Source organism: Hemiscyllium ocellatum, chromosome 1 (genome assembly GCF_020745735.1).
Source record: "Hemiscyllium ocellatum isolate sHemOce1 chromosome 1, sHemOce1.pat.X.cur, whole genome shotgun sequence".
In the NCBI taxonomy this organism is placed as follows: Eukaryota; Metazoa; Chordata; class Chondrichthyes; order Orectolobiformes; family Hemiscylliidae; genus Hemiscyllium; species Hemiscyllium ocellatum.
The window spans coordinates 40,419,806-40,435,153 of record NC_083401.1 but is presented as its reverse complement, the minus strand read 5'-3'; the positions used below and the strand labels follow the sequence as shown (position 1 = coordinate 40,435,153).

Genomic DNA, 15,348 nt, shown 5'->3' with positions numbered 1-15,348 from the left:
CTCCTGTACTAAACCTCCATGTGGAACAAACTTGGATAATTTGATTTCTGATGTGATTTGACTCTTGTGCATATGGTTTGTTGCACTTCATATTTTTTTCTCTTGTGAGGTACAAACTTAAGCTTGGGGTTATTGTTCCTTCGGAATTGAGTTCTATTTAATATTGTGCAAGCGTCCATTCTGTAGCTCCGGCAGTAAGTATTGAAAGGACTGTTTTATTATCGAGGTCATAACAGCAATTCCAACCTGTCGTAATCCATAGTGGAGGAAAACCTGACAAATTCTCTATCCCTGCTAACAATGCAGGAATCCAATTGTCACACTTGTAGCACTGCCATGATTGAAATGAGTAATTTTGGTAGATAACTATAGCAGGCCTGGAGTACCACAGCTGCAGCTGAGCATTTCAATCGGTCTGGTTATAAGCTTTACAGAATTTGTTCACCCACCAAGCAATCAGATGGTCATATTGTTGACTTGCTTTATACTTTGCATTTGTGTTTGGGAATATGTGGTTGTGACTCTTCTAACATCCTTCAATATAAAAGTAACTTCTGGGTGGTAAGTAAGTAACTGCAAATTAGTAACTGAAAAATCTGTCCCCTAGCCCTACATGTGTGGTAAAATGAAAATATGTTTAGGAAAAATAATTACGATCAGAAGGAAATAATTATACGCAACTGCATGCTTTGTAATAGATTCAGTATAGACTGTATAATTCCCATGCAAAGGGAAAATTGAGCTTTGTAAGAATCTAATTTTGTGTTTCTTAAAAACTTGGCTTGAAGTTAGCTGCACTTGGGTTACTGAATATGCTTACGTTTAGAAAAAGAAGTTAAGTTTTATCCCTCTGGGATTTTCCAACTTGTTTTTTTTAAAAGTTATCTGCTTTAATTTTTAAATGGTAGGCATTCAAAATGAGTCAGGGGCAATAACCTTCCATTTAAAATATCCTCAAATGTCTGATGATCGAATTATTACATTTTTAATGATTAAATTAAAATGAAAACGCGATGTATTTTCTTTTAATTATTACTGTCCTTTTTTTAGTTTGTTTGCTCTGCTATCAAAAAAGCACAATAAGGTTCTGGAACAAGCCACGCAGTCACTGAGGGGTCCCGTTGGTGCAGAAGAAAATTCACCAGTGCCCGATTATGTAAGTCTATAAATCTAACCTCTATTTTACTTTTCACAAAGCTGAACATTGCCACATCAGTAATGATTTAGAAATGGCTTAAGCTAAATGGTTTGTACCAGCATGAACTTCAGAAGAAGTTATACAAAACTGTTCTTATATTACAGGACTCAAACATTCAATTTGAAATTGATTAAATATATTGGTTCAGCATCTGAAAAAGAAACAGTTGAGATGCTTCATCAGCACTGCAGACTTTCACTTGAATGACTGTTATCTTTTATTTTCAGAAATTGATTGATCTGTCATATATTTTCAGCATTTTAAATTACTTCTGATATTACAGAATTGTTAATTTACCAACTAGTTATTGCATTTTAGACTGAGCCACCTTTTTATTAGTTGAACACATAGATCAGACGTCTTGTCTGAAGAACTATTATTTCTGCAGAAATTTGTCAGGTTTAACTTCAATTAATTTTATTGGTCTTTTGGATATATCATTGCATAATTCACAATTACTGCTTCTGATTTTTTTTTTCTTGAATCTCCTGATTTTTCCACCTTGCTCTCAACTTCCTAATTCACGTGCAGCATGCCTGTATATTTAGTTTCTGTAAAGCTTCCTCAATATCTTTAGTGAGTGTGTGGGAATAATATACATAAGGGGATAAAAACAGTAAGAAATCTCCAAGTCATAATAGTCACATGCTTAGATGCACATTAGTTTACCGATCTACAGGCTAACTGAAACTTTCACTCTGGTTTCCAAGGAAACCTAATTAACATTGTTAATAGTTACTTTCAGTTGAGGAAGGCTATTCAATTCATCCTGACACATTCACTCAGGGCAATCCTTTAGCTCACCTATTGCAACATTTTATTTTTAAAATGCTTTCAAAAATTTTGAGCAATTCTTGTCTGTAGTTCATTCCACATATTGGCACTTCCTGGCGAAGAACTTCCTGTAATAATTCTTAAAGTTGCTTACAGCAATTTGGAAACTGTACCACCTTGTCCTATTTTCACAGCTTAAGTTAACATAGTATTATAGATTAGCTTTACTGTAATATCTCTAAGACCATCTCTTATGCTGTCCAAAGTCCACAGATATTCTGGTTAAGTGGATTGGCCATGCTAAATTGCTCATTGTGTTTAGGGATCTGCAGGCTAGCCATGGGAAATGCAGGGTTACAGGGATGGGGTAAAAGGAGTTGTGCCTGGATCAGTGTGGACTCACTGGGTGAAATCACCGGCTTCCTCACTGTGGGGATTCTTGTGTATCTTTCTTCCAGGCTGTAAAGCTTACTCCTCATAGCTTTATTTTACAGATAGACGCTGTGGCTCTTTCCTCTACTACATCCACCCTTGTTTCTCGAGAATGGACCTGGACATAGTACTTGAAATGTAAATGTAGAATAGTGCTGTGCTTTGATCACGTGTATTACGTTTTTAAGAAGCAGAGAGATTAAATTATTGTAAGGTGGGATTTCACACAAATTGAGAAACTGCTGTTAACTGAGGTGACATATAAATTTTCCTGGTACTTTTCTGCTATCACTGTGAATGTTATCTTGCGTCATTTCACAGGTGAGAAAGAGATGTGTGTTCTGGAATTGGACATGAGTTGAGCAGTCTGAACAGAATGGCAGAAGTTTATTTGTATTATTTGTTTATTTGTATGCCAGTTGAGAAGAAAATATTATCAATGATGCATTATAGTTTGGAATTCTATAAATCTTATCAAGCAGGAATATTATTTAAATATTTTGCTTACAAGTAATTTTAATGTACATGAAATATTAACATTCAGGCAAGGTTGTTTTTTCAAAAATAACTGGCAAAACACTAAAACATGCCAACAATAAAAATGAATGAGTGAGTTTATGGAATTCTTTACTGCAGAGGGCTATTGAGGCTGTGTAGTCAAGACTATTCAAGGCTGAGATAAATAGATTTTTAAGCAGTACAGAATCTAGGGTTATTGTGAAAGGTAGGAAAGTGGAGTTGAGGATTGTAAGATCAGTTGTGATCTCATTGAATGGCATAGCCGACTTGATGGGCCAAATGACTTATTTCTGCTCCTATGTCTTACCAATGCTCTCTGAACAATTCCTGCATTGATGTCTCCAGACTGAGATGATTGACCTCTAATGTTCACAATCATTCCCAATTCCCTTTAACACCTGTTTTGCAAAGGTGCCTTGAGTTCAAATGCTGCCTTCATATTAAAAGTGGTCACTGTCACCTCCCCTCTGGAGTTCACCTCTTTTGGTCAGGTTTGTGCCAACGCTGCAATGTGGTCCAGGAGCTGGTGGAATATAAGTGTCAAAGAGCAAGTTATTGCTCAGCAAATGCAATTTGTTAGTACCTTCAATGACCCCCTTTATCACTTTGCTGATGATCAAGAACAGATTCAGCAATATTTAGTAGGTTTGGATTTGTTCTGTTTTTTGCTTCTGGGCAATTTTCCAAATGCCAGGTGATTCCCGTGTCATTGCTTTACTGGAACAGCTTGTCTTGGAGTATAGCTGCTTCTAGCATACAAGATTTCAATACTACTGCAGTAAATTTATTAAAGCCTATCACCTTTGCAATATCCAATGCCTTCTTGATAGAATATGGTATCAATAAATTTGGCTGATGGCTGGTATCTATGATACTGGGGACCTTGAGAGGAGGTTGGGCTGGATTATCCGCTTGGCACTTCTGATTGATGTATGTTAATGATTCAGCCTTGTGATTTGCATTGATGTTCTGGAGTCCTCCATCATTGAGGACAGATATCTTTGTGTAATCTCCTCCTCCTGAAGTCAAGCAAACAATCCAGTTTTGTAAGGGGATCAAAGGGGGGAAAGACAGGAGAATAGGTATTAGCCATGATTGAATGGTGGATTAGACTTGATGGGCCAAGTGGAGGCAGAATCAATAAACAGATTTAGGAAGAAATGGATAGGTTTCTGATTAAAAGGATTTTGGGGAGCAGGCAGGAAAGTGGAGTTGATAAGATCAGCCATGATCATGTTAAATGGCAGAGTGGGTTCGAAGGGCTGAATTGCCTACTCCTACTCTGACTCTTTATCTCACATTTTCCTCCTCTAAGACACTCCTTAAATTCTTCCCTTTGACTAAGCTTTTGGTCATCTACCATTGTGTCACCTGATATGGTTAATTGTCATTTTTTAAATAATGCTCTTGTGAAGTTTTTTGGGATGGTCATTTTTTATATTACTTTAAAGAATCTAAACTTGACTGCTGAAAATGGACTGTCAGCTTACTCTGTAGAGTGTGTAATTACACTTCTCAATATTTTCTCCTCCACTGATGCCGAGGAAATATTTGTAAGTGGCAGCTTCAATAGCTGCCATTATTGATGTGTGAGCTTTCGCAATAAGTGTTGGAAACCTATCAGCTGAGGGCATCACATTCATGTCATCACAATCGGCAATACTAGATAATTTTGACCCTGCTATTGTTATGAAGATGTGGGGTACTATACCTTTTAAGAGAATTAAAAGCTGGTAGAGCTACCTGACAGCACCAAGTGTTCTCACTAAGGTAACAACGTAACACTTGGTCAAAAGCTAAATTAGTTGGTTGCCTAGAAATGACAAAACAGATTTGAATTAGGCTAATCAGTTTAAATTATACCCCGAAAAATACCAAACTCCAATCTAGTTTGAATTTAATATATTGACAATCTTGCCAAAGACACAATCTGATGTTTTGAGGGTATAAGACTGGGGAAAATTGAACGGTTGAGAAGAGAACTACCAGCATGTAAAAAGACTGCCTGAAAAATAGCTCTCTTAAAAGTAACTTTAGCGATCAGAAACCTGTGAAGCAGAAATCATTAAGAAGAGACGACTGGAATTCAAAGAAAACAAAATCTGCCTGGTTTTGAGATAAGTTTTGTTTTGTAAATTTATTGAGAAGTTTTATTGAACTAGCATTATAGAAGGGAAGGTAACAAATAGGTTGGAATAAGGAATTGTAAATAGTTGTTTGTTAATTATTCTCTGTTATACTTTAATAAATAAATTTGTCAATTTTTATTTTAACTATTTCTTGACCTATCATTTTCACAGATTGCTGCACAGGATAAATCTTTTCTGTGTTGCTGCTTTTAAATTAAGCAGGAGAGTTTACTCCATGTCGTAACACGATAGTCTGGAGATACTCAGACCATTTGTGGATATAGGTCTTACCATGGCTCGCGTTAGCTAATGTTGCTTAAGGAATTTAACCTGAAATTTACAACTGTTTACAACCAAACTACAAATAGCCCTTATCCACTAAGTTATGGGAAGAAGTGCCATCACCTAGTCTAAATTTATTGCATTTTATCGGTCTTTCATTCTGAAAAAGAGACTGTGTGGCATTTCCACACTTATAAAATAATGGGAGAGATCCATTTTTTTGAGCTTTCGAGGGTATGTCTGATGTCCAAATATTTTATAACTAGATTCAGAAATGTATAGTCATTGTTTTGGTTTATTATGCCTTTTAGTTGTAATCACTGAAATAGTTTGAAATTAGAGAAGCTTTCTTGTTTTCTGCCAAGAGTGTTTTCATTCATTTGCATAACATGCTGCCATTTGTGACTGTAAATATAATCAATTCAAAAATTATTGTGGTCTTAGAATGGGAATTTTTCAGGATCCAATTGTGAATGATTAAAAGACTAGAAAAGAGGGAGAAAGTTGATTTGTACATTGTTTTTTTAAAATAGGTCTTGACACAGTATGAGTTTCTACTGATACAAAATAAAGAAAATAGGTGAAGGAAGATTTAGGACCCCTTAAGGATACGACTAGGGAATTGATTACGGGGAGCAGAGAAACAGCAAATGATTTTATATTAGTCACAGTGGTGGACAGAATAAATATCTGGGGCGGCACGGTGGCTCAGTGGTTAGCACTGCTTCCTCACAGCGCTAGGGACCTGGGTTCAATTCCCGCCTCAGGCAACTATCTTGTGTGGAGTTTGCACATTCTCCCCGTGTTTGCGTGGGTTTCCTCCCATAGTCCGAAGATGTGCAAGTTAGGTGAATTGGCCAGGCTAAATTGCCTGTAGTGTTAGGTGCATTAGTCAGGGGTAAATGTAAGGGAATGGGTCTGGATAGGTTGCTATTCAGAGGGTCGGTGTGGACTTATTGGGCCGAAGGGCCTGTTTCCACACTGTAGGGAATCTAATGTAATCTAATCTTAAAGGAAAAAAACAAAATTAAGTTACAAAAGCAAAGGGGATCAGCCATGTTTGTCAAATTCAAACATACTCCCTCTGTACCCTGGGCCTTAAATGGAAAAAGGGTTTGGTAGGATTTATAAGTTGCTGACCAGCCATTATTTTTATTTTACATGGAATAGCTCGATAAGGTTGATTTGACTTTGAATTAAACACCGTAAATCACTTTCTTTTCTCTTGCTTTCAAGAGATTAGAATCATGTTTAGAGAAGCTTGCACTCTGCTAAGAGTGTGGAGTTAACCATAGTGTTATGGACTAGGTGAGACCCCTCAAAACCTTTTTAAGCAGGTCGTCCAGACCGTAACTTTGCTATTTGTTTAGCTAGGTGTATAGTGGATATTCCTGGTGTAAGTTAGTGGGGTTGACTGCCAATAGTCCATTCATCTCTGCACCAACTAAGCTGTTTCAGAGCTTGAACTGTTTTAAGACCCTTAAGAAAAAAAAATCAAGGACACAGTAACTTTAAGAAAAAGGACCAGCTTTGTGACAATTGTCAGTCACACTTCATAGATAAAGTAATTCAAATTCAGTTAGTGATCAGGGATAACAGGGTGTGACCACAAATGAGGCAGGTAAAGGGATTCTGAGTTCAGGAGTGGACGAACCTCACCTTTTGACGTTATTCGACAGTTATGCGATACTTGCTCCCTGTGTAGATGAGGAAAAGGGCTGTGGTGAGGATGAGCCAGCTGACCATGGCACCATGGTGCAGGCGGCCATTCAAGACCAGGTAGCAAAAAGATAAGTGATAGTTGTAAGGGATTCCGTAGGTCGGGGAATAGATAGTATCCTTTGCAACCCGGACTGAGAGTCCCGATTGGTATGTTGTCTGCCTGGTGTCAGGGTGCAGGGCATCTCTTGAAAGGATATTGGGGCAGGAGGAGAAGGATTCAGTTGTGGGCCACGCTGGTCCTAACAACATAGGCAAGTTAAGGAACAGGTCCTCGAGCGTTATAATCTCCAATTATTGTCTGAGCCACATACAAAAAAGGGGCAAGCAAATTAGGGAACTAAACACGTGGCTAAAGGAGTGGTGTGGGAAAAAGGGTTTCCATTTCATGGGGCATTGGCATCACTGTTAGAACCGAGGGGATCTATGCCAATGGAACGGTCTCCACTTGAACTGATCTGGAACCAGTGATCTAATGAAAAGGATAATAGGCTGGTCATTAGGACTTTAAACTAATGAGTTGGAGGGGGAGAGAAAATGCCGGAGTGTGATGGTAAATAAAAAGGTAAGCAGGCGGTTAGCAGATGTGCAGGAGGATTTAAGTTCAAGGCAGATTATGAAAGAAGCAGAAAGGAAGGATATTATTAGAGATGTTGGAAATCATGAGGATAAGAAAGCTAGCATAAAGGCACTTTACCTGAATGCTTGTAGCATTCATAATAAGGTTAATGAAAATAAAGGCACAAATCAGCACAAATGAATATAATTTAGTAGCCATGACAGAGACATGGTAAGGATGGTCACGGGTTACAGGATGGCCATGACTGGGAGTTAAATATCCAGGGGTGTCACACTATTCAGAAGGGCAGGCAGGAAGGTAAGGGACATGGTGTAGCTCTGATATTCAAAAAAGACATCAGAACAGTAGTGAGAGATGATATAGATTTTATGGAGAATGACGTTGAATTTATTTGGATGGAAATTATAAATTCTAAGAATAAAATGTCACTGATAGGCATTGCCTATAGGCCCCCAAATAATAACACCACATTGGGGCAGGCAATAAATAAAGAAATAACTAATGCCTGTAAAAATGTAACAGCAATTATCATGGGAGATTTTAATCTACATGGCGATTGGTCGAACCAGCTCAGTCAGGGTAGCCTTGAGGAGGAGTTTGTTGAGTGTATCCACGATAATTTTCTTGAACAGTATGTAATGGAACCAATGAGGGAGCAAGCTATCCTAGATCTGGTGCTGTGTAATAATTAATGACTTCCTAGTTAGGTATCCTCTTGGAAGGATCTTGATCAGACGGAGTTTAATTCAGATAAATGTGAGGTGCTGCATTTTGGGAAAGCAAATCTTCGCAGGACTTATACACTTAATGGTAAGGTCCTAGGGAGTGTTGCTGAACAAAGAGACCTTAGAGTGCAGGTTCATAGCTCCTTGAAAGTGGAGTCGCAGGTGGATAGGATAGTGAAGAAGGCATTTGGTATGCTTTCCTTTATTGGTCAGAGTATTGAGTACAGGAGTTGGGAGGTCATGTTGCAGCTGTACAGGACATTGGTTAGGCCATTGTTGGAATATTGCAAGTAATTCTGGTCTCCTTCCTATCAGAAAGGTATTGTGAAACTTGAAAGGGTTGAGAAAAGATTTACAAGGATGTTGCCAGGGTTAAAGGAAGAGGCCGAACAGGCTGGGGCTGTTTTCCCTGGAGCGTCGGAGGCTGAGGGGTGATCTTATAGAGGTTTACAAAATTATGAGGGGCATGGGGTGGGGGAAATCCAGAACTAGAGGGCATAGGCTTAGATTGAGAGGGGATAAGATATAAAAGAGAACCAAGGGGCAACTTTTTCACACAGAGGGTGGTATGTGTATGGAATGAACTGCCAGAGCAATTGGTGGAGGGTGGTACAATTGCAACATTTAAGAGGCATTTGGTTGGGTATATGAATAGGAAGGGTTTGGAGGGATATTGGCTGGGTGCTGGCAGGTGGGGCTAGATTGAGTTGGAATATCTGGTCGGCATGGATGGGTTGGAGATAAAGATAAATGTGTTTAAGATAGAGTATGAAAAAAAAACTAGCACAGAATATAAAGATAGATAGCAAAAGTTTCTATAAATATATAAAACGAAAGAATGGCTAAAGTAAATGTTGGCCCTTAAAGGATGAGAAGGGGAATTTAGTTATGGTATATGATGAAATGGCCGAGGTATTGAGCAGGTATTTTGTATTGGTCTTCACAGTGGAGGGCACTAATAATATGCCAATAATTGACAAAAAGATAAAGGTAGGTCAGGACCTGGAAACAATCATTATTACAAAAGAGTATTGGGCAGGCTTGTGTAGCTAAGGATTTATAAGTCTCCTGGCCCTGTTGAAATGCATCCCAGGGTACTAAAAGAGATGGCAGGAGAAATAGCAAGTGAATTTGCGGTAATTTTCCAAACTTTGCTGGACTCTGGGGCAGTCCCAGCAGACTGGAAAACAACAAATGTGACACCACTGTTTAATAAGGGCAGTAGAAACTAGATGGGGAATTATAGACCAGTTAGCTGAACCTCTGTAGTGGGGAAGATGCTTGAGTCTAGTATCAAGGAAGAAATAACAAGGCATCTCGATTGAAATTGTCCTGTTGGGCAGATGCAGTATGGCTTCATGAAGGGCAAGCTTGACAAATCTTTTGAAATTCTATAAAGACATTATGAGCAAGGTGGACAATGGGAACCCAGTGGATGTGGTGTACCTAGATTTCCAAAACGCCTTCAACAAGGTGCTGCACAGTGGATGCTGCATAAGATAAAGATGCATGGCATTAGAGGTAAAGTATGAGCATGGATAGAGGATTCATTGACTAACGGGAAGCAAAGGGTAGGGATAGATGAGTACTATTCTGGCTGGCAATCAGTGACTAGTGTTGTGCCTTAGGGGTCAGTGTTGGGACTGCAATTATTTACAACTTGTATTGATGATTTGGAGTTGGAGACCACGTGTAGATTGTCAAAGTTTGCAGATGACACTCCTATTAGTGGTAGAGTAAATTATGCAGAGGATTGTGAAACTTTGCAGAGGAACATAGATACTTTAAGCGAATGGGCAAAAGTCTGGCCGATGGAATACAATGTAAATAAATGCGAAGTCATACATTTTGGTAGGAGTAATAGTAAAAAGGATTATTACTTGAATGGTAAAAAGTTGCAGCATGCTGCTCTGCAGAGGGACCTGGGTGTCCTTGTGCATGAATCACAGAAAGTTGGTCTGCAACAAGTAATTAGGAATGCAAATGGAATTTTGTCATTCATTGCTAAAGGGATTGAATTTAAAAGCAGAGAGATTATATTGCCGCTATTCAGGGTCCTGGTGAGGCCACACATGGAGTACTGCGTGGAGTTTTGGTTTCCTTACTTGCGAAAGGATGTACTGGCACTGGAGGGGGTGCAGAGGAGTTGATTCCGGAGTTGAGATGGTTGGCCTATGAGAAGAGACTGAGTAGACTGGGATTATCTTCATTGGAATTCAGAAGATTGAGGGGGGATCTTATAAAAACGTATAAAATTATAAAGGAAATTGATAACAAAGAAGTAGAAAGTATGTTTCCACTGGCAGGTGAAACTAGGACAAGAGGGCATAGCCTCAAAATTAGTGGGAGCAGGTTTAGGACTGAATTGAGAAGGAACTTCTTTGCCAAGAGGGTTGTAAAGCCATGGAATTATTTGCGCAGTGAAGTAGTTAACACTACTTCAGTAATCATTTTTAAGGCTAAAGTAGATTTTCTTTTGAACAATAAATGAATAAAGGGATACTGTGAGAGCATAGCTAAGTAGGCCTAAGTCCACAAAAAGATTAACCATGATGTTATTGAGTGGCGGAGCAGGCTCGAAGGTGCAGACAGCTTACTCCTGCTCCTAGATCTTACGTTCTTAGAGATTCTGAATGTTTATAGTGGCTTGACATTACAAGTAATTCTGTCTTCACCCAATGTCCTGTCACAGTTGCACACTTTTCACGTGTAAGAATGTCAGTTATTTATCTTTTCTCTTTACTTGTGCAAATGCAGTGTGACTTTTTGTTATTTGTTAATGGGATGTGGGTGCCGCTAGTTGGTTAGCATTTGTTGCCCATTCTTAATCACTGTCTGTACTGACTGGTTTCCTAGGCCATTTCAAAGTGCACTGAGAAGTCAACTACATCAGATGTCACCTGTAGACCAGACCAAGATGAAGATTTCCTTACCTAAAAGACATCAGGGAATTAGATGGATTTTTGACATAATAGACAATAGGTGCAGGAGTAGGCCATTCTGCCCTTCGAGCCTGCACCACCATTCAATATGATCATGGCTGATCATCCTTAATCAGTATCCTGTTCCTGCCTTATCTCCATAACCCTTGATTCCACAATCCTTGAAAGCTCCATCCAACTCTTAAATTAATCCAGAGACGGGGCCTCCACTGCCCTCTGGGGCAGAGCATTCCACACAGCCACCACTCTCTGGGTGAAGAAGTTTCTCCTCATCTCTATCCTAAATGATCTACCCCGTATTTTTAAGTTGTGTCCTCTGGTTCGCACTCACCCATCAGCGGAAACATGTTTCCTGCCTCCAGAGTGTCCAATCCTTTAATAATCTTATATGTCTCAATCATATTCCCTCTCAGTCTTCTAAACGCAAGAGTATACAAGTACAGTCGCTCCAGTCTTTCAGGTAATCCCGCCATTCCAGGAATTGTCCTCGTGAACCTACGCTGCACTCCCTCAATAGCCAGAATGTCTTTCCTCAAATTTGGGGACCAGAACTGCACGCAGTACTCCAGTTGTGGTCTCACCAGGGCCCTGTACAGCTGCAGAAGAATCTCTTTGCTTCTATACTGAATCCCTCTTGTTATGAAGGCCAGCATGCTATTAGCCTTCTTCACTACCTGCAGTACCTGCATGCTTACCTTCATTGACAAGAACATCCAGATCTCTCTGTACTGCCCCTTTACCTAAATTAATTCCATTGAGGTAGTAATCTGCCTTCCTGTTCTTGCCACCAAAGTGGATAACCATATATTTATCCACATTAAACTGCATCTGCCATGCATCTGGCCACTCACCTAACTTGTCCAAGTCACCCTGTAATCTCCTAACATCCTCATCACATTTCACCCTGCCACCCAGCTTAGTATCATCAGCAAATTTGCTAATGTTATTGCTGATACCATCTTCTATATCATTAACATATATTGTAAAAAGCTGCGGTCCAAGTACTGATCCCTGCAGTACCCCACTGGTCACTGCCTGCCATTCCGAAATGGAGCTGTTTATCACTACTCTTTGTTTCCTATCAGCCAACCAACTTTCAATCCAAGTTAGTACTTTGCCCCCAATACCATGCGCCCTAATTTTGTTGACTAACCTCCTATGTGGGATTTTAACAAAAGCTTTCTGAAAGTCCAGGTACACTACATCTACTGGATCTCCCTCGTCCATCTTCAGAGTTACATCCTCAAAAAATTCCAGTCAAGCATGATTTTGCCCTTCATAAATCCATGCTGACTCTGACCTATCCTGTTACTACTATCCAGATGTGTTATAATTTCATCCTTTATAATAGACTCCAGCATCTTTCCCACCACTGAGGTCAGACTAACTGGTCTATAATTTCCTGCTTTCTCTCTCCCACCTTTCTTAAAAAGTGGTACAACATTAGCCATCCTCCAATCTGCAGGAACTGATCCCGAATCTATTGAACAGTAGAAAATAATCACGATTTCTCGAGCCACCTCCTTCAGTACCCTGGAATGTAGACCATCAGGTCCCAGGGACTTATCAACCTTCAGACCTAACAGTCTCTCCAACACAAATATTTCCTGACAACTATAAATTCCCTTAAGTTCAGGTCCTTCAGCCACTGTTACCTCAGAAAGATTGCTTGTGTCTTTCCCAGTGAACACAGATCTGAAGTACCAATTCAATTCTTCTGCCATTTCTTTGTTCCCTGTAATATATTCCCCTGTTTCTGTCTTCAAGTGCCCAATTTTAGTCTTAACTATTTTTTTGCCTTTCACATACCTAAAAAAAGTTTACTATCCTCCTTTATATTATTGGCCAGTTTACCTTCGTACCTCATTTTTTCTCTGCGTATTTCCTTCTTAGTAATCCTCTGTTGTTCTTTAAAAGCTTCCCAGTCCTCTGTTTTCCCACTTATCATTGCTATGTTATACTTTTTCTCTTTTAACTTTATATGTTTCTTAACTTCCTTCGTCAGCAACGGCCACCCATGCCGCCTCTTTCTTCCTTTTTGGAATGAACTGATCCTGCAACAACTTCTGCATTATACACAGAAGTATCCGCCATTGTTCCTCCACTGTCATCCCTGCTATGGTATTGCACCATTGAACTTTGGCCAGCTCCTCCCTCATAGCTCCCTAGTTCCCTTTATTCAACATAAATATTGTGACTTCCGATTGTACCCTCTCCCTCTCAAATTGCAGATTGAAGCTTATTGTATTATGATCACTGCTTCCCAATGGCTTCCTCACTTCAAAGTCCCTGACCAATTCTGGTTCATTGCACAATACCAGATCCGGAATTGCCGCCTTCCTGGTCGGCTCCAGCACCAGCTGTTCTAACAATCCATCTCGGAGGCACTCCACAAAGTCTCTTTCTTGAGGTCCAATACCATCCTGGTTCTCCCAGTCTACCTGCATGTTGAAATCCCCCATAACAACTGTAGTAACATCTTTGGGACAAGCGAATTTCAGCTCCTGATTTAACTTACATCTGACATCCAGACTACTGTTTGGGGGCCTGTAGATAACTCCCAAGAGGGTCGTTTTACCCTTAGTATTTCTCAGCTCTATCCACATTAACTCTACATCCCCTGATTCTAGGTCCCCCTGCGCAAGGGACTGAATATCATCCCTTATCAACATGGCCACCCCACCCCCTCTGCCCGTCAGTCTGTCCTTATGATAGCACATGTAGCCTTGAATATTCATTTCCCAGGCCCTGTCCACTTAAAGCCATGTCTCAGTTGTCCCCAAAAAAATCATATCTGCCAATTTCCAAAAGAGCCTCAAGCTTATCCATCTTATTTCTAATTATCTTCTGTAATTACACCGGCACCACTCCCCAACCCTTCCCTCGCTGCATTGATGACTGCATTGGCGCCACCTCGTGCTCCCGCGAGGAAGTTGAGCAATTCATCAACTTCAACACAATCCATCCTGACCTCAAATTTACCTGGACCATCTCTGACACCTCCCTCCTCTTCCTGGACCTCTCCATCTCCATTAATGATGACCGACTTGACACTGACAACTTTTACAAACCCACCGACTCCCACAGCTGCCTGGATTACACCTCTTCCGACCCTACCTCTTGCAAAAATGCCATCAAGTATTCCCAATTCCTCTGCCTCCCAGGAGGACCAGTTCCACCACAGAACACACCAGATGGCCTCTTTCTTTAGAGACCTCAATTTCCCTTCCCACGTGGTTAAAGATGCCCTCCAGCGCATCTCGTCCACATCCCGCACCTCCGCCCTCAGACCACACCCTTCCAACTGTAGCAAGGACAGAATGCCCCAGGTGCTCACCTTCCACCCTACCAACCTTCGCATAAACCAAATCATCCGCCGATATTTCCGCCACTTCCAAAAAGACCCCACCACCAGTGATATATTTCCCTCCCCACCCCTTTCCACCTTCCACAAAGACCGTTCCCTCCGTGACTACCTGGTCAGGTCCACGCCCCCCTACAACCCACCCTCCCATCCTGGCACTTTCCCCTGCCACCGCAGGAACTGTAAAACCTACACCCACACCTCCTTCCTCACCTCTATCCAAAGCCCTAAAGGAGCCTTCCACATCCATCAAAGTTTTACCTGCACATCCACTAATATCATTTATTTTATCTGTTGCTCCCGATGCGGTCTCCTCTACATTGGGGAGACTGGGCGCCTCCCAGCAGAGCGCTTTAGCGAACATCTCCTGGACACCCGCACCAATCAACTCCCCCTCCCACTCTGCCGAGGACATGGAGGTCCTGGGCCTCCTTCACCGCCGCTCCCTCACCACCAGACGCCTGGAGGAAGAACGCCTCATCTTCTGCCTCGGAACACTTCAACCTCAGGGCATCAATGTGGACTTCAACAGTTTCCTCATTTCCCCTTCCCCCACCTCAGTCTAGTTCCAAACTTCCAGCTCAGCACTGTCCCCATGACTTGTCTGGACTTGTCCTACCTGCCTATCTCCTTTTCCACCTATCCACTCCACCCTCTCCTCCCTGACCTATCGCCTTCATCCCC

General features: G+C 40.8%; 1 protein-coding gene across 2 annotated transcripts in view; it reads left to right on the top strand.

Moving 5' to 3' along the window:
- dym (dymeclin) overlaps positions 1 to 15,348 on the top strand; it is a 488,802-nt gene that overhangs the window by 300,022 nt on the left and 173,432 nt on the right. For both annotated transcript variants that reach the window (XM_060828960.1, XM_060828953.1), the window contains one exon: positions 1,051 to 1,156. In XM_060828960.1, coding sequence (XP_060684943.1) covers positions 1,051 to 1,156 — 106 coding nt within the window. The remainder of the gene's footprint in view (positions 1 to 1,050; positions 1,157 to 15,348) is intronic.